Source organism: Periophthalmus magnuspinnatus, chromosome 10 (assembly GCF_009829125.3).
Source record: "Periophthalmus magnuspinnatus isolate fPerMag1 chromosome 10, fPerMag1.2.pri, whole genome shotgun sequence".
Classification (NCBI taxonomy): Eukaryota; Metazoa; Chordata; class Actinopteri; order Gobiiformes; family Gobiidae; genus Periophthalmus; species Periophthalmus magnuspinnatus.
In genome coordinates, this window is record NC_047135.1 from 31,238,884 (window position 1) to 31,260,811 (window position 21,928).

Consider the following 21,928-nt stretch of genomic DNA (forward strand, 5'->3'; position numbering starts at 1 on the left):
ATCTCCCACCCTCCTATTTCAAAGTCTCGTTTACACCCTCTCTTTGCTGTTCATTCAGGTTTCTCCGGGGGCAAAAAACTCTTTTCAGCTCACATTGTCGACATCTCTGCCTCCATCTTTCCTGCATCTTCTCTTGTTCATCTTGGCTCTCCTGGTGACAATAGGCTTCAGGACCCATTCACTGAACAGCTCCCATTTGCACTGCTTGCTTTTTCTGTGGTTCGCTGTCATCTCATCACCACATTTTGTCCCTGCTGTACTATACACAAAGAACAAAGACACACATGCACAGTTCCAAATGTATATTTGAATAAATGAAGAACGTGATGAAAAGGTGTTAGATGGAAAATGGATGTCGGTAAAGAAACACACTTGAAAGCTTTCTAAATAATGCACCACTTAACACCTCCCCAGCAGCTTCATGTTGTCAGATCTATAAGGAAATTCAGAGATAATTGACCTCGGCTGGTGTTGAGTTGTTGGGGGGGAGGAGGGGGAACACAGACAGACAGAGACTGCACCATGGAGCGAACTGCCAGGGAGAGTTGAGGTGGGAGGTATAGTGTTGTCACAGTGCATAATGCTGTCACTCTCATTATAATCAGCTACAAGTGAAGGGAAAGAAAGGTGTGGAGTGAAGAACAAGTTCACAGGTCACACAAGGGGAAATGGTGTGAGTCTTAGCACATGCTCAAAGCATGTGGGAAAGTACTCAAATTTGGCATGCATTTCAACACATTCAGTGAATCATACTTTTTGTCAGTTTGAACTTGTTTATATTAAATGATTAGGTATTTGCTTTCAAAATTATTATATTGAGTATGTAATAAAAATATTTTTTTAAATGTTTAAAAATGAATTAGCTAACAAAAAGACAAACCTTCCATATAAGTATATAAAGTAACATTTCTGTACTCTGAAATGCCCACACCTAGTGGTTTCATTCAATTATCCTGAAGGGTGGTGCTATGGGCTGCAGTGCATACTGTTACTTTGCCTTTACCTGCTGTTGTAACAAGTTGGAGTAGTCTGTAGCACGGTAACAGTGCCTAGTTTCTGAAGTAGCCTGCCACCACCAGTGACTGTTAAATTAATGAATAATATCTTTCTAGCTAATCACAAAGAGCCCCAGTAAAAAGCCCCAAAGCAGCAAGTATACAACATTTAGCAACCACGTCTTTTTCAAACTTTGGAAAGCAAAGTTTGATAAAAAACAACCAGTTTCTACTTGACCTGAAGTGATACTATGGTTAAATCTTTTAAGCCTGTGATGATTATACAAAAAAGGGAGATAACATCTAATTGTATATTTCATTTCCAAAGTGAAATATGCATAGAGAAGCAAAAGCTTCAGGGCTTTTCTTGCATTTTTGTTTTTGTACTGCACAACAATGACAGCTAAATTATTTTGTCTTTACACATCTTACAAAATACAGAACATTAATGGATTAGAAATTATGTAAAAGGAAAATATGCTGTTCCCTGACCCTGTATTTCTAGGTAAAGCATATCTTGCACTTGCATAAGATAATTTTAGGTTGTTAAACACATAGGTAACAGTATGCACTCCAATTGACCAGTCCATTGTCCCCAATTGATGCATATTAGCCCCCCAAAAGAGTGTCACTGTGATCCTACATTTAAAAACTGTGATTTAAGCCTTTCCTTCAGACGTAAGACTGATTATCCATGCTCTGTCTCCCCGCCCCTCCCTTTGCTGCTAAATGGGAGCTGTGTGTCGTTGTGTTAGAAAGCCAGTCACATACGGACCACTCTTCTATGTAGCTGCTCTCCCAAGTCCTCCCTCTCTCTGTCTTATTCCCAACCTCTCCCCCTCAGCATTTGGCTAGGATCGACACCCTCCAATGGATCGACCCAAAGTCCCGGCCTTCAATGAGTCCAGGGGCTGTTGAATATGAATGTGGGTTATGTCCTCGTAATATCTAGTCACTTGAATGGAGCATGCACTTTGTAATGTGAAAAGGTAGATGTGGTTGCATAGCTTCAGGTATACCATCTGCAGTACCATGTCAAATCTGAGCTTCACTGATTTTAAATCTTTAAACTGGGCACATTTCTAGCTCCAAATGGCATTTCAGTAGCTCCATAAATGTAGTGCCTCCTCCTCCTCTAGCTTTACTTCGTTTTACCTTCACAAACCTACAGCCCCCCATTCCAACCAGCAGCACCACATTGCCTTGCTGCATCTCTGGCCGCCATATCACTTTGTTTTCACCATTCCCCACGCTCCTTCTCTTTGCCGCCTGCTCGATAAATGAGAAACAGGGAGGCAGAGATGAGGAGGTTACGTGTGCGGAGTAGTTAAACAGTCACATAAATCCATATAGACACACACTACACACTCTAGAGTAAACGACGTGTAAAGCGGGACGCATGGCCAGACATGCACAGTCAAATGTAAGTAACATATTAGTGTTCGATGGGAAGACAAACAGTTGTTGTTGGTGTGTACGGCGCTGCCTTCTAACTGGCTGTGTGTGCGTGTGCGGGTATACACGCAACACAAGTGCACAGTTTTAATGAGTGTGTTCATTTTCCTGATAGTGCCTCTAGGTGAAATAATTGCCAGTGTTTGGGCCCCTTGATGGTGATTTTGAGTGTTCTCAGGCCAGTCGTCAGGATGGGCCACAGCGGGCAGCAAGCTCACCCTCCTCCCCTCATCTCCCTCTTTGCTGGTTTAACTACTGCTCTGGTGCGATCGACACACACGCGGCCATGAAGATGCAGGCCATAATATGCATAAGCACACAATGTGGACATCAAGCGGCACATTAAAACTAAACACGCACACACACACGCAGGGATGCAGGGGCCAGAACAGAACAATAGGGCCAATAGGGCCGTCTGACAATGAGGCTCTGAGGAATTCTCAGCTCAATATTAATATTCAACAGAGTGGATAGAGAGAGCGCATGTGTCAGCAGGGACGCACGCTCATCAACCTCACTAACACTAGGGTTAGGCAGGCGCATGATTACAAAACACTCCCACTCTGGTCCCCATGCAGTGCTGGATGGAACTGTAGCTCCCTAGCTCCTTATACCTCCTGCTTCCATCTAGTTTCCTACTGTGCTCTAATGGCCTAAGTACCACACCTGTCAGGTTTTTTTTTGTAATTTTCTAAATCCTTAGGAAGCCTGGTTGGAGATTTGATTTAGTAAATTTTACACAGAAAACCCATTTCAATGTTTAAAAGTTTTGGTTTTGCCAGGAACCAATTTAGAAGAAAATCAAAGAAAAGAGATTTTGCAAAGTCAATTTTCTTCTGAAAAAAGTCTCTTCCTTGATTCGATACATTTTCAACTCAGTCTTCTTTGTCTTGAGTGAACAAGCACACCTGTCAGTCCAGACTCTACAGTTTTTGCACAAGGTGACCGCTAACAAATGTTAGCCATATTTGAGTGCATATGCTACCTCCATCTGTACATCCGATAATGTAAATGACTTACTGAAGCCACACTTAGCACATCTGTGCTACTCCCTACAACAGATGTGTTTGTGTGTGTATTTTGCACTGAAGCCTTAAGCCTCACTAAGCTACATTATTCCAACCTTATTGTATCTTTTTAACTACAATTGTTCAAAAATGCTGCATTTATTAAGCCATATTACCAGCTCTGTCGGCCGTCCCATCAGGCAAAAAGAAATGCTAATACGATATCATTAGAGCAGAAGCAGAAGTAAACAAAGCAGCTGGAGCATTTCGCCTGCGCAGAAGCCACGCTGAAAGTCACATAATGTAGCAGCACCCGTTGGCTACACAATTGTCATTGGCTCACAAGAGCAAGAGTGATTTGTGTCCCCCCGAGGAGCATGATGTTCTGTGCGCTAGCAGTTACCCACAAAAACAAGTACAGTGCATAAAAGATGAACAACGGTGGGTCATTTGGAAACGCTTTTGACATAAACATCATAAAGGTCACCTGCCTGCACAGTGCTGCTCTGCTCTTCATCACCACTACTCCTCTGGAGCAGCATAAACGTGATAAAGAACAAAATACATCAACAAAAAGAGCCAATAAGCACAAAGTGTTGCGCGAAATGGGCAATTCAAACAAATATGATTTAGACAGGTTTTCCCTCAGCAAATCTTGTTATGTGCTGTCTCACTATAGCTTCCTGTTTTGCCTCATAGCAGGCCGTTTTCTTGTGAAGGCCGATTGAAAATCTTATTTTAACTAATGATCACTGGTCAGGAAACTGTTTCAGATTTAACTGTGCAGCTATTCAAATTAAAAGTCATTAAACAAAATGAAAAATACAAAGCACTAGCAGCAAAGACAGGTTATTGTCGCACTTGAACCTGGGGCATTCTTGTTTAAAACTCATTATACCTTTAGACCATATTGACTCTGAGATTTATTTTCAGAACATTTTGCATCAGTGGAATTTAAACGAATGTTTTATAATTCATCATTTGTAATTCGTTTGTAAGTCAGTTAATGTCAAGGTGTCTCTGCGGCTCTCAAAACCTCTGTTGGAAGTAAAACTGCAACATATTTTGGTTTTAGAAAAGCCTTTTCGAATATTATCTCCAGTTCGCCATCTCTTCAACTCCCTCCTGATTTCTTCCTCTACACATGCTCCTAATGTCCCCATTCGTCTCCTCTTCTCCTCCCCCTTCTTTCCCGCTGTGTACTGCCACAAGCTATACCTTTTCCACTAAAAATCCATCACAAAAACTTTTCAAGACGGCCTCCACATTATACAGACTATTGATGTCTAATGGGCGATGGCAGTGAGCTGTGGAAACATGTTCAATATTCACAGCTTGTCCGGCCAGACAGACGTTTTGCCTGCAGTGGGCAAAGATTAGCGTGCGATGGAGGTAGCACGGCACAGCAACCAATTACTACAAGCATTTTCAAATGACAGTTATTGTTATTAAAGTGACAACTGCTATTAATGAATGAGTAATGGTATTCTTAAAAAGGGCTTCATTAGAATTATGATTTGGCATATGGGTTATATGTGCCATCAAAGACAAGCACCAGGCCTTGAAACATGAATACTCTGACTCATACTCATTCTCAAGCACAAGGCATTCATCACACAAAGACAAATACATGGTAATCAGTAAATATTTATGTGGAAAAAGTGTCAATAAAATCCTCATTAAAACACGTTAAATGATAATGTGTCAAGTGATAAGCAAACAGACTGTCAGTACTTGACTCAAGCACATACTTATATATTCATTTTTAAATATCTATTTTTGTATTTGCATTTCCAGTTTGATGTTTTTGTTTGATATAGTGAGAAAAAAGTAGGTCAAAATGGTTGATATAGTGTGATTGTTATAGGCAAGGCAAGACAATCTTATTTGTATAGTACACAAAGAAATTCAAAGTGCTTTACAGAATAAGAAAGCCATTCAAAATGACAATACAAACAAATCAAAACATAAATAACATTAAAAATAGAAGAGTTCAGAATGGTTTATATGAAGCATGAGAATTGTACAATTTGAAACACTTCTAGCTGGGTGTTGACCATGATTTTTGTGGTTTCCGTGTAGTGGATTCAATAGCTGTAGTATTGCCAGTGATGACAGAATGATACAGCAATTGTGGTAGGCTGTTGTTGTCATGTGTTAGGCTATTATTGTCTTGGTAGTACTTGTAATTGGAGAGAGGTACTATTTGGAATAGTAATAATGTATTAGCTGTAGTATCATATATATAGTTTTTGGCAAGTTTACAACATGTTTTTTTCCCTTTTCATTTTGGATCATTTCTTTTCTTTTTTTTTTTTTGGTGAATTTTTGATATAAATAATTCACCTTGACCTTCAGGTATTGATAATATTTTGAAAATTTGCCCACTTAAACATATGTCCGAAATGAATGCAATGAATTGTAATATCAGTCCCTATTCTAAAGTCTAGACTTGTACCAGTTTATTCATCCACATTTAATCAGCAAGTCCTGCCACCTCATACTTATGGATTTGTATATATGAGAATTATGACACAGGTCCACCACTCTGGACTGAGGCCTGTTGTTGATGAGGGCTCCTTTAGCTGTATGTGTCCTTAAAAATGAAAATGAGGACAGCTTTATTTGTCTCCATTTGAGTTTAAGCAAACGCCATGATAATTTCCCAGTTGGCTATGTAGTCTACTTACTGTGGAATGAAACGAGCGGTGCGAGTGTGTAAGCAGCCGAGCAGTTAATGGTTTTGATGAATCCGCCTCTGTGTGCGCAGTGTAAAAAAAAACTTATATTTCCAAAGCCTGCATTCACTTGGGGGTTCAACGCAGCGCACAAGACACAGACACTTAATGCAGGACGGTTAATGAAAGCTTTGCGTGAAAAAAAACCAAAACACATAAAACATGGAGTTAGCTTAACGGCAGGTTTGTGTCCACCGGGAGCTTAGTCCTGTGCCGCTGAAACATTGACCTTCACATGTATTTTCATAAGGCACTTAATTTTATCACTGTTCAGATAGGCATAATTATTTAATGTGTGGCTTTTAGTGTCTTATATTGTGCCAAAATCAACACTACTCCTGTAGCACTAAAATATGTGTTTTGTTTACTTATGTGGGATCATAAAGTCAATGTTAACAGCTTAGTCAAATTATTTAAGAAACTATGCTTAAGTATTATAAACAAAGACATACAGTTGTTTAATTTGAGTCTTTTTATGAACAGCATTAAAAGTTGGTCTTCTGTATCAAATAAATTGCAAAGGGATTTTTTTGTGATAAAACAGAAAGGCTTACACTTGGCTTAATACTTATATTCAAATCAAATCAACACATGCCAAGATGCAGATGATTTCAAACACTGTTTAGACAAACCATGACTTTAAAATGCTGCAACAGACTGCAGTGGGGACTACAAATGTCCTAAGCCCAAAAGGAAACATAAAGTCCAGTGAAGCAGTCCTAAAATTCTTATGAGACGTTGTAAAATTGAAATAAGCAGCAAAATAACTGGTCTTTCCCTTGAATATGGCTCAGACTAATCAAAAATAGTTCTCAATTTAATTAACTCTCTGAGCCCAATAACACGATCCATTTAACTTTACTGGACGATATACAAGCATACAAAATAGTAAGAGCTACACACACTCCACCGTTGCGTTATTCGTGCTTACATAGCCACAGATCATAATTATTTAGCAATAACAGATTTAAAATGCAAATATTGTATTTTTATTAGTTTGTTCTTTTGTAATGTCTAATGTACTTTTTATGTGTCGTTTTAGGTCAACTCAAGCAGATGTCCACCACAAGCGTCACTGTGAGAGGTCAAGGTCTTTAGCATTTTGAAGGATTTCCACACTCCCTGCAGTGCTTCAACGTGAAGACCCCTTGATATGGACATATAACTCAAGAAAAATATATTACATTTTTGGCAGTAAGATTTGCATGGACAGACTCTGGAGATACCAAATATACCCCAGACTTGACACGAAATTATTTGACCAACTGTAACTGATCGAGCTGCGTAGAGACTTGCCTCTGCTCATTAGTTACACTCAGAGTGGGCTATTAAAAGAGTTGCATGCTTCTGAACTATATTTGCATGACCCACTACTTGCATGAGGATCCAGGATTACTTTTGACTCTGAAGAAGGACCCTTGAGCCCTCAAACGTCCCCTGCCTGCCCAGCTGCAGCATCTGGGGGAGTGGGTTTTCATTTCGAGCCTCTGGAAGTTTGGTGAAGATGAGATGACTTGGCAGGCCTAAAAGCTGTTACCCAGAGAGAAGCAGACAGAGATCTCAGTGACGGGACTCACACCCCCCTCCCCCCACCTACCCTCCACCCCTCCACACACATCAGGGTGGGATGCCACTGAGCCATGCTACTGTTGCAACTAGTGGAATCCTGGAGTACAGGCAAGCATCAGCCCCATAATTATTCACCCTGCATTAAACCTTGAGGTCCACGGATACAGTCCTGAATCAAAACAGCTCACAAAACTGAAAAACAAACAAAGGCATCATCTCCATCAATCTACCTGAAGTCTTTGACACAAGTCCAGCAAGCCAAGGCTGAGTGAGAGGCACGGGGAGTCACTGTTCAGGTTAGTATGCCCTTAGCAATCACAGCAAGGGTCTATCAGACCTCTTTTTTATCAAGTCAAACATGCACCACTGCACAGTGTCTGTCAAGCATACAAATGTTTTAAGCTACACAATAAAAAAAAACATATAGCCTGTATGTGGCAGCAACAGCCTTTTCAGAACGTGATTGGAATATGCAAACATGCCACAGGACATTTAGAAAAGGTGAGGGAACAGGCCTACTGTAGAGCCAATTCCATTTTAGAGATTAGAGAACAGTACTTTTTTTTTTTACAATGCTTATGATTCATGCACATAGATCCCCAAAAAAGTGTATGCAGAGCATATGTTATTCATATTCCATTCCAATAATATATCCAATAGTACTTTTGGTATTTATGAGGTAACATATTGATATTTCAATTTTAGCTGTATGTTGTCATCTATTTTCAGAAGCTGAGTAAGAGTCTAGTGAAGCTGCTTAAAGTATTAATTGTACCATTTTTAAACATGAGATTTTTTGTTCTGCAGTGTATAGACAAATGTAAGAGACAAACTCAAACATGTCATGAACTAGTTTCCTCTTTTCTTAAGGGGCAGTCCAGTTTCCTGTGTGACTTCTCGCCTCAATCCGTCCCTTTGTCCCCTCTATTCTTACCATCTCATGTTTGCTTTGCATAGATTTTGACTGCAGCCAAAGGGCAATTTTGCATCTAGAACAGAGTTCACTTACAGGCACACATCCATAGCCACTGTGGCTGTGTGTGCTACAGTGAAGAAAAAAAACTTGCCTTTAGAGGATTTGTTTATCAAATGTGCTGTCAAATTATGTCAAGCATTTCACATCAGGACACATTCTCCGCCCTCAGGCTACTAAAAAGAAGGGCTTCAAACAAAACTATGCCACAATCAAATCAGTAGAAGTCTCACCAGTGTATGATATTCAGATCCTATAAATAGTGCTTTGTGACTGTTTGCTTACTGCGATCACTTAATCTGAATTGTAAATTAATTTATGTTAGAGATGCTGGTGTCAAGGATTTGCTGGAGACAAGTCATAAAACATCATCCCCCAACACAGTAATGTTCTAGAAAAATCTGTGCTCTCTAAAAGATCTTGAAAGAAAAATTTCTTGGGATTTCTGCACCACTTCCTTGAATAATTTATGGAGATATAACAAACAATAACAAGCCAGAGTAAACATACATAATGCATGTGATCTTGTACTGAGAGATGAGTACAGCTCTGTGCATTTCATTGTGTGCATTGTTAAACCGTGAAAGGATCGACTGTGTTATTAACCCTGAATCTGATCTTGAATGTTCAACTGTCTGACACATTCACAGACACAGTTATACTTACATTTGAGTAAATAAAGATTATATGAAGTGCAGTCACGTGTTATTTTGTCTTCAAAATGACCAAGTGCAGTTAACATGATTTCTCCCTTTAGATCATTCTGTCATTCACTCCATTTCAGTTCATCACAAGAGAACAAAGTCTGCCCTCTTCCTCTCACTGTCAGTGTCAACTGTCCAATTTTCTCAATCTTTGTCTCCCTTTTTACTGTTTCTCGTAATCTTCTTCGCCTACTCGCTTTTCTCCCCAATGCTTTCTCTCTGTAAATGTCCATTTGTCTTCTGCTTGGTCGCTCTGACCCATATACAGCTGGACAAGTCATTTAGTCCTTAACTTGAACTTGTTTATGTTAAAAGAAAACTTACTAGATAATGTAACAGTGTAAGATACTAGAGGTAATGAGCACATTATTTAGCCCCATTAACATCTATAAAATGTAATAATAGCTTCAAGACAACTTAAATTTGCATGTTAACACCTTTTTCTATTGTATCTTTCCGACAGGAAGAGACATGGCGACTGAGAGCCTGGCAGAGCTCCGTGATTGGCTGTTCCTCTTGCTTCTGTGCCTCACCTTATTGGCCGAGGTGCTGGAACTGGCGGCAGCGGCGATCGCTATGGAGACTGGCGAGGGAGATGAGGGCATTGTTTGTCCCTCTGTGTGCCGCTGTGATGAAGGTTTCGTCTACTGCAACGACCGTGGCCTCAGCCTGATTCCACCGCTGCCTTTAACAGCTGCTATACTCTACTTGCAGAGCAATCGTCTGACCAACGCCGGCCTGCCTCCCTCACTCGAGCGCAGCACTACTATACGAGTTATATACTTGTATGCTAACCAACTGGATGAATTTCCTATACACCTCCCACCTTCATTACGGGAGCTACATTTACAGGATAATAATATACGAACGTTACCGAGATCATCTCTTGCCAAGTTGCCATTACTAGAACGTTTACATTTGGATGATAACTCTATATCCACAGTTAGCATCCAGGACCGGGCCTTCTCTGGGACACCGCGGCTTCGGCTGCTGTTTCTTTCTCGTAACCACCTGTCCAGCATTCCTGCAGGTTTACCCTCATCCCTTGAGGAGTTACGCCTGGATGACAACAGAATAAACACTATTCCCACTCACGCCTTTCGCGGCCTCTCTTCACTTCGACGTTTGGTCATGGATGGGAACTTGCTGGCCAACACGCGTATCGCAGATGACACTTTTTCACGTCTGTCCAATCTGACTGAGCTGTCTCTGGTGAGGAATGCACTGCAGTCTCCACCAGTCAACCTGCCCACCTCTCACCTTCTGCGCCTGCATCTGCAGGATAATGGGATGACACATATTCCCAGAGGAGCATTTGATGGCATGAGGCGACTACAGAGGCTGGACCTTTCAGGTAACAACTTGACCAGTCTCCCCAGAGGTCTTCTGAAGGACACGGATAGTCTGGAATTGCTCCTAGTGCGAGGAAACCCCTGGTTCTGTGGGTGTAACCTGCGCTGGCTCCACGCCTGGTTGCACAGCAGAGGAGCGGCAGTGACAGTCAGGGGGCTCACCTGTCAGGGGCCCGAGGCAGTGAGGGGCCAGATACTGAGAGACCTCACGTCCCTGATTGAACAGTGTGAAGGTCCTCCAGCTGGCCCCAGTCCTGGAGCAGGTATAAATCCTTCTCCAAATGAACAAGTAGTTGACAGCGGTAGTCCCGGCGGAGGCCGGCCAGTAGCCACATTCCCACACAGTAGTACCACCACTGCCCCTGCACTAGTTCCTACACAAGGATCTCTGTTTACTATGAGAATAAAGAGACCAGAACTAATGGTACTGCCCCCTGGTGAAGGGGGGCATGCAGCAGGAGAGGCCCTAGAGCTGACTGTCAAACCACTCTCCTCAGACAGTGTGCTGGTGAGCTGGCTGTGCCCAGAGCCCGTGCCCTCTTTCCGTTTGTCTTGGCTACGTCTGGGAAGCAGTAGTTCAATAACAGAGACTTTGGTTCCTGCAGAGAGGAGGCAGTACCTGCTTACCCAGCTCACCCCACGCTCTCATTACCTCATCTGCCTGCTGCCTCTGCGACAGGAGCCCTCTTTTGGGTCCGTGAGCAGGGGCTCCTCTCGGGCCAGTGGCTATGACACAGACAGTAAGGACTCGGCACCCGCCTGTGCTCAAATAGAGACTGGAGAGGCGCTTGTGAGCTCAGGAGGGGAGGGGTCAGGAAAAGATGCCCAGGACTCAGAGCTCACAGCCCTGCCACTAGCAGGGATTATTGGGGGTGCTACAGCGCTGGTCAGCCTATTGTTAATATTTGGTATTTTCTGCTGGTATGGACAGAGAACAGGCTATATGTCCGGGGACTCAAGCTCATACAATAGGGGACGAGGAGGTAAACATTATGATGATTATGTAGAATCTGGAACAAAGAAAGACAATTCCATTTTAGAGATTAGAGCCCCACCAGCAGGATTTCAGATGACAGCTATGGCCCACCAGTCCCTGCAGCCTAAGCTGGACGATGTTACCTACATTCACACTATTTTCCCCTCCTCTTCCACCTCCTCCCAAGCCAACGGGACATACCGGAGTAACCATGGAGTTGGCTCGCTCAATGGTACAATTCTGAGCCAAACTAGCCATCACCATGCTACTTATGGCACTAACCGTGGATACAGAGAGGGGGGCATCCCAGACATTGACTACGCATACACGTGATGACACAGGGACACTCACTGAGCCACGACCGCCAGACGTCATTTTTTAAGAATGACGACTTTAGCCAGTGGCCCTTTGTCCTTGTTTCCAAAGTACCCTCTGTGCCTCTGCTGGTTCTTAATGGTTTGCTTAGTAGAAAGACTGATGACAGGACATTACTGTTGAATGACAGAAGTCCTTCTATACTCTACTGCTGTATCTGAGTTCACAGTAGAACCTTTTGAGTGCTACTTATAGTTCTATTGTTATATTTTCTCTTTTGGATATGTCAGCATCTTTTCACACTACTGTTCCTCTCAACTCTAATGAAACACAGTAACTTATTTGAGGTTGATATTAGGCTTAGCTGATTTAGCAGGAGAAATATTTATATGAAGAAAGGCACAGGATGTGTATAGAGATAGCTCTCCTTTACTCCTACCAACTGTAAGCTTTGGGGTGTATAAATAAAAAGATGACAGAAGGACAAATAAATAGTTGTTGTAACCCAGAGATGACAATGCATCATGGTTGACATGAAAAGCTGTACTCTTCCCCTTCTTCTCGTCTCTAGTTTATTCCCGTTCTTTTAATTCCTCCCTTTTTGCTGCCTTTTCTTTTTGGCTTGGGCTCTTTCTCTTGTGTCTTTTGTGGTGCCATGAGCAGAGGACGACTTTGTTCTCACCGAGGGAACTGACAGCAGCGATAACAGTTCTGACAGAGACAGCAGACACAAGCCACAGCAATGGGGAGACTAATGAGAGGCGCGGAGAGAGCCCCAGAGTGGAGGTGATGGATAGATGGATACTCACAGGCAAAGAGCATAAAAAACCCTACTGTTTTTGGTATGGAGACTCTGACAGAGGTGTGTTGGCTTAGGGCACTCTGCTAAAATCCAAAATGCAGAAAAAAGAAACAGCACTAGAACAAAGAGTGTGACAAATGCAGTGAGAGGGGGCGAAAAGGGGACATCACGGGACATAGTATCAAAGACCCATTAAACACGCCAGACAGAACTATTTTTCTTTCCTGTTGCCCTAGTAATCATTTAGCTGAAGGGGGACCATCAGTGTCAAACGTGACACTGTAATCAGCCTGGTACATCCAGCATAGATCACTTATTTAACTACTCTTTCACTAATCACCTGTGCGACTGCATGAAATGAACCCAAATTACAAATCTCATAATAGTAACCAATTAGTTTTGCCAGTTTGGTAAATTCCCTGAAAGCAGCCAACTCAAATTGGTCTCACCTCATTAGCAGAAAAGACATCTTGATCTGAATAATTAAAAACATATATTAAAAAATGTTATGCAAGGCTTTTACAACAAAGTACAAGTAAATAAAAATCAGGCCATTAAAACAGCAGCTGCAAACTGATTTTCTATGATCTAGTATTGACAGTGAAAGACACCACCTGGTAGGACATCTTCCTAACACCTGTTAGAAATTAATACATTCATATCCTAACTTGCACGTAATAGTCCAGTACTTTTTTCTTTTGTATTTTGCGTTTGCCTTGAGTTGGTTTATTGAAAAATGGCAACAGAAGCCACATTAAGCCATATACAGTCCTGAAGAAAAATGTTATGATCAACATAAATATATAATGAAACGTTGTTAAAAAAAATATCAAAGCCAGTTTAGGTGGTAGAGATTCATTATGCACAAGAAAACTGGAGCACAACAAACAATTTGAAGCAGGCAGAGGAAATCATATTTTTTAAATCTAACTGAAAGAGGTTGTGCAGCAGTGAAAACAATCCTTTAAAAGATAGAATCCGCGCCATTATTCGTTGTTTATGACATTTTCATAATAGGACCTCCTGAAGGCCTTCTTTTCAAAGTGGCACACGTTTCAACAAACATAGTAAGATCTGGGGAATGAGTTTCATTGTGATTCTACTAGATATAATATAAAAAGTACAAGGTCACTGTTTCAGGCTGTAGATATAACAATCTAATTTATACAAGAGGGTATCTGTGTAATCCCTCACTTGTCCAGGTCTAATCCATAGCAAAAAAAAATAAAAAATAATCTGTCAATTGGACAAAACAATCTAGGAGTGAAGACGTTTCGCTGCTCATCCAAACTGCTTTTTCAGTTCTGGTCAGATTACTGGTGGACACTGCCTTAATAGACCTTAATAGACAATAGACCTACAGAAACAGAAACAATAAACATAGATGTTTTGAGTTTCAGTGTTGTTAGCTCCTCCCTTCAGAAAGATATAAGGCAGTGGCCACCAGCAAGCTGACCAGAACTGAAGAAGCTGCTTGGATGAGCAGCAAATCGTCTTCACTCCTATGTTTTGTCCAGTTGACAGATTTTATATTTTTCTTTTGTTATACAAGAGGGGCAGAGTAACTGATATGTAACATCTGCACAGCCCACTAATTGTTCAGTGAAAATCTGGCATTTCTCATCAGTCTATATTGTTCCATATTATCTAGAGCCCTCCAAAAACACATCAGTTTTTCCAACAAGTTTCAGGATTTAAAGAAGTACATTTTATTTGCGTGTCCTGAATCTATATAAAGCTTGAAAAAAAAAGTGGACTGTCTTGATTGATTAAGGAAGGAGTTTAACAAAACAGACTGGGTTTATCAAGGTACATAAAGGGACCACAGCCTGACCGCCACACTGTGCAACTTACAACGAAAATGAGAAAGGGGTGCACCTAAGACAGACATTTTAACCACAGATACATTAAAACTGTCAAATAGTTACTTTTCAAGAGAAGACAAAGGTGAGGCAAATGGAAAGAATGAGATGGTGGTGGACAGACTTAATTGGGGTTTTAGTTTGCCAGTCTGTTACTGAGTAGTCACACTGTAAAGAGCACCAGAGTTTTAACTTTTATGTGTGTTTTTTTTCCGTCTGATGTTGTTTGTTTTTAAGAGCACTGATGCTTCCTTTCATTCTGTGCAAAAATCCATTTTCTGTTTAACATGTCACCCTCAGATGCGCTAATGAAAACAGTTATGTAAAAAAATATAAAAATAGGTGCAACCTTTCCACTTAATGGTCTGTCATCTTTTTTCTAAGCAGATGAATAAAGACTTGTAAAGGAAAATGTGGTGTAATGAGTTGTCTTTGTGTGGGATTATTTATGTAAAGAAACAAAACATTTGGATAATTTCAGTGGCTGCATGAATTAAAATCAATGAAATGATATTAAATTAGATTCATGAGTGGACCTTGTGAGAATAAAGTGAATGAATATATTAAATGTATGCTTAGCCTTTCATGTGTTTGCTAGTATTGTCTGTTAGCGAGCTCCTCTGTCTGGCTGAAGACATGCCTCTCATTCTAAGCGAGTGCTAATGCTAGTGTAAGCATGGATCAATATAACGAACGGGGGAGTGTATAAGTGTCCATCCCGCAGTAACTGCTGCTGATGGGCGTTTGTGAGGAAGTCTGGATGAAATATTATGTTATGTCCGGGTTTAGTAGTGCACGCTGTGTCCGACTCTAACGACACATGATGCTCATGAATGTTTAACAGAGGGGGGCCTTTGTGCTGGTCTGAGTGCTTACTGTAAATGTGGAGCTCATGTTAACGGCTATGACCTCAGTTGTAAACAGTGTTTTGTTGTGGTACTGCATTATACCTGCCTCTACATCGAAGAAAAAGACCAGGCTTTCATTAGCGAGGAAAAACTCCTGGAAATGAACAGTCTCTTTCCATTCACCATGTTCAGTATTTTTTCATTAGAGTGGGTAATTACACCAGCATATTTGAGTGTCTTGAATATATTTAAAGTTTATTTGTTAAAAGGTCAGTGATGTATTTTAGATTAACGCATGTTTTTAAAAGCATGAATAAATCTATTACCAGCTGTGCTCACAAATACCTTATATAGCTTTTGCATCACTTATGGATGGTATTGACAGTGATGCCATTATTCACTTTATGAAACTAGTTTTTGAATGGGTAATTAAGATAATTATTCACAATGCAGTTATAAACAAAATAACTCATTTATGACCACTTTATACATATTTTACTGACCCTTGGCTGATAGAAATTTGCTGAAAACCCATTCCACAGGAGGAAAAAGAAATACTACAACAAAACCTTATACCAACCGATGAATGGGCAGGAATATTGCTGGAATAAACAAGACAAAGACGTCCTCCAGGGATTAGATAGCACCCGCTGTATGATTTAGCCTGTCTGTCAGCCACAGACACTCTGCACGGCAAACAGGACAATCTCACATATGCCAGAACCATGCTCAAGGCTTACAAAGAGATAACTGTCCTTGTTCTGCCATTGTCCTCTAATCAATTTAGCCGCTTTCCGCATTTTATCTTCTAAACGACACAGCTTAATTATGGGCATTGTATGTCCCTGTATATTCAGTCAAAAGCACTTAGGGGTGAATTAAATCAAAGGCATTTATAACCTAAAATAGTATAACGCTCGTACAATTTGGCTCATTATGCATCTGAAACTGGCATACAGTGAATAAACGATGGGATAGACGTTTTTTCTCCAGAATAAACCCTGCAGGCGTGTAGTTTGAGTCTCAACAGACAAGAGCAGAGCGGAGGAGAAGCACTGCTCCAGGCTGGATGTGCACTGCCGATGCCCTAAAGTCTTCACTCACGGTCGGCTTGCTGCCCACCTCTCCGGGGCTACACTCGGGAGCCACCGAGACCTCGGCCCTAGTAGTTATGGCAACTTGTGATTTCTCTGGAGAACTGACTCACTGCCTTTTCTTCAGTGGAGGCAGGCACATCGCAGCCAAAAAAGCAAATGAATTCAGGAGCGCGGTAAATTATTCATTGCTCTGTTGAAAATGCCACTGAGTGCAATGTGATCATACCAGAGGTCTAGTATACTCACGGAGCAGCTGGGCAGTAATTGCGAGAGGTTTGAGCCTCTTCAAGGCTGTATGATTCAAGGATGTAAATTTAGTCAAGAAATCATTAATTATTTATTATCAGTAAATTTATTAAGGCCATTTTCTGCTTTTTCTTTGTAAAACAAAGCAAACAGCCTGAAGGTAAACGTAAACTCTTATAGCCTACTTTATTTTTTTGTCTAAAATGCCAGAGATTATTCAGAAATCAATACAATGAGTGAAATCCCACACCTGGACACCTGATTGAGAATAGATCTAGTCGCCATTTTACAAACCTCTGTCAGCACTTCACCACAGTCTCCATCCAACCAACTATCTCCAAGTTGCCCGCGCGGATCATGGACTCAAACAGAAACAACTGTATTTCTCATTTAAAATCAGGTGTAATGTGGTTGCTATAGAGATCAGGGTGTCTTTTTCACTAAGAGCTGCATATTGAAACACTGGCAAGGCCTATGGGTCACAGACCTGTGGTCAATACACTGAACAGATTTATGTGGCACCACAATGTGCCACCACAATGTGCCACCACAATGTGCCACCACAATGTGCCACCACAATGTGCCACCACAATGTGCCACCACAATGTGCCACCACAATGTGCCACCACAGTACATCTAGGCTTGAAACGGCAGGTCTCACACTAGAGCTGTCACAATAACGACGATAACAATAAAAACTACTTTATGTCACTGATGCAATAACCTGAAAACAGGATAATCGCCAGAGTATCATAAAAACATGAGCCAAAATGAACACACAGCATAATTAAACACTTTCATTTATTGAAAGGTATGTAGAAATTAATGTGACAAGACGTCCCACTTCCAAACGATTCTTCTTAAGGTTGTAAGGCTACAATAAAAAAAATAAAATGATTTGACCCACTCACTTCACTCCGTCAGTGCAGATACTGGTTCATTCAACACCACATTGGACCTATCAAATGGCTTTTCTGCGGCTTTACATGGGCTTATAATGTGCAGAGATGGTTGCCAATGTAAGCACTGAAGGATCAAAATAAAAAAAAATGCATATTCTCTTTAGAATTTACATTGGTTTACATTAGCGACTACATCCAATATGACTACATGACTACAGGAGGCATGAGTCATGTGACTGGCATGAACCAATACCTAATTTAGTTCAATTTATATAGCACACTTAAAAGGCCCATATTATGCTATTTTCTGATCTGTGTTCTGTTGTTTCCTCATCAAAAGCATGACTGGCGTTGTGCTTTGTTTCATTCACACATGTTTAACACACAAACCATTTTTGAGGAGGTACCAACATTATAACAAGAGACTTTTAAATACAAATTATTAGTCTAAGGGCCCAGGCCATATTTTGGACATCCCACTGGTTTAGAGCATCTTTACATTTGATGTACACACTATATGGACCGTGTTGAGGACCATGCTTTCCCTGCTCATAATGACAGCCAAACTGCACATGGATAAGCAGCACTCATGTGTGATCTGAAGCACAGCTCATGTTCATTCAAGACAGAAGCAAAGGCCATAATAAATCATTTTACTGCATGTACGGTGTTTCTGTGATTGAGGCGTCCTCGGTCTCCTCGTACATCAGCGCGTCCTTGACATTGTTTTGGATGAAAGGAAAAGAGAATGGCAGTTTGCTCTCAGTTTATCTCATAAATAGCAGGAGCACAACATCAGATTGATTCAAGAAGCAAATATTTGTTTTAAAAGAGTTGCTGTGGTGATTTAAAAGCTGGCTGCCTTTGTCAGATTACAAAGAATACTGTTAAGGATAGAATATAAGAAGTTAAAATTAAAAGCTAAATATTTTAGCGAAATTACATACATCTTCATTAGTTTGACAATGGCAATGTTTAAAGAGCCAACATTACTCTAGATTCTGATCTATGTTGTTTCTTCATCAAAAACATACACAGAGTTGTGTTTTGTTTAATTCACGCATGTTTAAAAAACAAACCCTGTATATTTAGGGTTCTTCTCTCAAACACTCTGTTCCACCTTGTGATGTCATAATACCAGAAGTGCTCCACTGTGTTATTAAACTCCATACGCCTACACTAGAATCATTTGGATAATTTCAGCCCTGGAACACTATTCTCCAATGAACTAAAGGTAAACGGTACCCGATAACTTGAAAACTACCACTTCATGACATCACAAGGTGGGACAGAGCATTTTAAGATTTGGAATAGCAGTCTAATAATCCAGGATTACTAAAACATGTGTGAATGAAACAAAACAACTCCAGGTATGTTTTGATGAGGTAACAACATTCTAACATGGCTAAAAGCTCACAAGAGTCAGTTTTGGGTAATATAGGACCTTTAACAAATTGATCCCCACTGCAAATAATACTGACAAATTAGTCTATTGAATTCATGGTATTTAGTGTTAGCGTAATATAAACAGTACACTGCCTACAGATATGCAAATGAACACACAGCCTCATAGTGTGGAGTCTCCATTCTGTTATCTTGACTTGACATTCACTCAAATGGCCCCTCTTGTCGATCCCTGTGACCCGTAAAAGCCCACTTGAGTTATCTGTGCATCTGTAAATGAAGCACATGCCCTGGTAGATCAACCTATCTGTCAGCTTGCCTCCTTCCACAGTTGTAACACTAAGTAGATAAATAGCTCCTATAAATAGTCCTGTCATTTCCTAAGCTTTGATAATGCGGCAGTGGGGCATCGGACACCCCTTCACAAAGCCTGATAGATTGCAATTACTGTGTGGTCATTGTGCGAGGACCATAGCTCTGTGTTCTTCCCGTTTGTCTGTGTGCGCGATAATGATTATACAAGTCTTTGTCGATGATTATGTGAGCAGAGCATGAGAGGCTGTAGTATGTGCTGGTGCAGACAGAGGACGTGAGGTTAGTTTATGAACCATTCTGAAGGTTGAAATGAAGCGTCTTTTGTATGTTCTTCACTGAGCTATAATTACCAAGATGAAGGAAAATTAGGCTTTTTGTCTGGCTGTATTATAGTTTATTTTTCTAATAACGCTGTCGACAATGAGGATAATATTTCCCCAAATGTGTTTTTAATAGCCAAACCATTCACATCTGTGTCTTATTTTTTACAAATTTATGTGCACCCGGTAAACTAATTTCAGTAAAACATTTTTATTATAATAGGATATCACTCATCTAAGCTCACCAGACTTATTAAAATCATATTAATCAGTTGATTATGACCAGGCAGTGTTTTGGCCTTTTAAATTCAATCAACACAGTGGAGGAGATGACTGATAGATTGCCTAAACACTACACTGATTACTGTCTAGCACTTTAGGTCATATTTGTGCAATCCTTAACACAATTATTGGTGTATAAAACTATTAAAAACATCTCAACAAACAATATAAAACAATGGTATAAATAAGGATTGAGTCTAGATTAAAATCTGGCCTTGGGTAGAAAAATGGACTGTTTTGAGACTGGCCACTACCAGTACAAAGACTAATTTAAATATGGACTTTATGGAATGGATCTAAGAATATAATAATAAGTCCATACATCCATGTGTCCCCCGCAAAGCTTTACTTTTCTCTTTTATAGATTTACAGTACTGAACATGTGAGATTTACAGTACTGAACATAACTTAATTCTGCTCGTGTAATGGGCTGATGCAGATGCAGTGTACAACTCAGTACAACTTTGCCAAAAACATATTTCTTCATACTCTCATAGACTACAAGATCAACTGTAAACAATTCAACCACTAAAGTACAATGTAAATCCTTTGCCATCTGGAAGAGGCCATGTTTTAATCAAAACAAACATCATGTTTCGGAGTCTGACCTAGGTACAACAGGATCATCCTGGGGCCACCCAAACTTGCACTCAAATGAAAAAAACAAAAGCCAAGTGATGATCAAAGTATGTCTTTCTCTCTGACTGCCTAATTTACTCCATCTCCACATTGGCCCAATCAGGCTAATGAGGCTCGCACTTCCTTCATCCCTTCCTGCTCACTAAAGTGCCGATTGATTGGATGGGTGGGAAGCTTTTAACATGGGAGGGGTGGTAGGAAAATAATTAGTGCGAATGACTTTTTCTGCATACTCCTTCAATTCTGCCTTTTTTAAACTTGTTTATTTACAAGCACAGACAACATTAGGGATTAACTCAAGGAGCATGTTAACTTCTCAATGTCAGGCTGTAAATCACTGTGAGGCACTAAAGTCAGATGCATTTGTCTTCTGGTCGGAGGTCACAGTCCTGCCGTGACTTTTAAAAGGAAGAAGAGAACAACATCACAGTAAAGAGAAGATGTATAATGCAGCTGTAACAGTAAATTCGATAGAAAATTCAAAAAAATATATTTTATTTAGAATTTTACTCATTTCTGTCATAATGTAATGTGCCTTATAACAGCTCAGCTTTTTTTCCTGCTAAAACATTGTACCATAGCTTTCATCAATTTTCACTAGTTAAATAAATAAATATCTCAAATGGCACTGACTACATCTCCACTCTTTTACACATACTTGTACACCCGGAAAGTCCAAGAGCAGACTGCCTGCAACTTTACACAATATTATAAGTTTGCAAATTATACTATACCAATCTTATCTCCCCAGTCCCCTATTCCCATTTCTTCTAGAATAGATCATAAAAAATTTTATATACAGTCAACCTCTTCTTTAGTTACTTGGTGATTAAAATCCTGATTATATTTGCTATGCTCAGGCTCTCTATAATAATCTTTTATAGGCTTTTGAAAATCCTCTTTTCACTAAATAAATAAGCTTAGGTCACTACTTAATGCGCTGGCGGCAGTTTTCTCCTGGCTGATTCAAAGTAATATAGACATTTTGTGCACTGCTACTGGATGTATATCAGGTTTTATCATGATTAGGGATGTGAAAATGTAACTGTTTATGCTATGATTTTTGTAAGAAAAACATGAGAATAGTAAGAGATTTTATTCCTGATCATACTATTCAAACTGTGAAT

At 40.3% G+C, this 21,928-nt stretch overlaps 2 protein-coding genes across 2 annotated transcripts in view; one reads left to right on the top strand and one right to left on the bottom strand.

The window, feature by feature from the left end:
• macrod1 (mono-ADP ribosylhydrolase 1) overlaps nucleotides 1–21,928 on the bottom strand; it is an 87,590-nt gene that overhangs the window by 56,138 nt on the left and 9,524 nt on the right. The window lies entirely within an intron of this gene.
• On the top strand, nucleotides 7,796–13,138 carry flrt1b (fibronectin leucine rich transmembrane protein 1b). Its single transcript, XM_033974008.2, has 2 exons — nucleotides 7,796–8,064; nucleotides 9,905–13,138. The coding sequence occupies exon 2, from the start codon at nucleotides 9,913–9,915 to the stop codon at nucleotides 12,100–12,102; it is 2,190 nt and encodes a 729-aa protein (XP_033829899.1). The 5' UTR covers nucleotides 7,796–8,064; nucleotides 9,905–9,912; the 3' UTR covers nucleotides 12,103–13,138.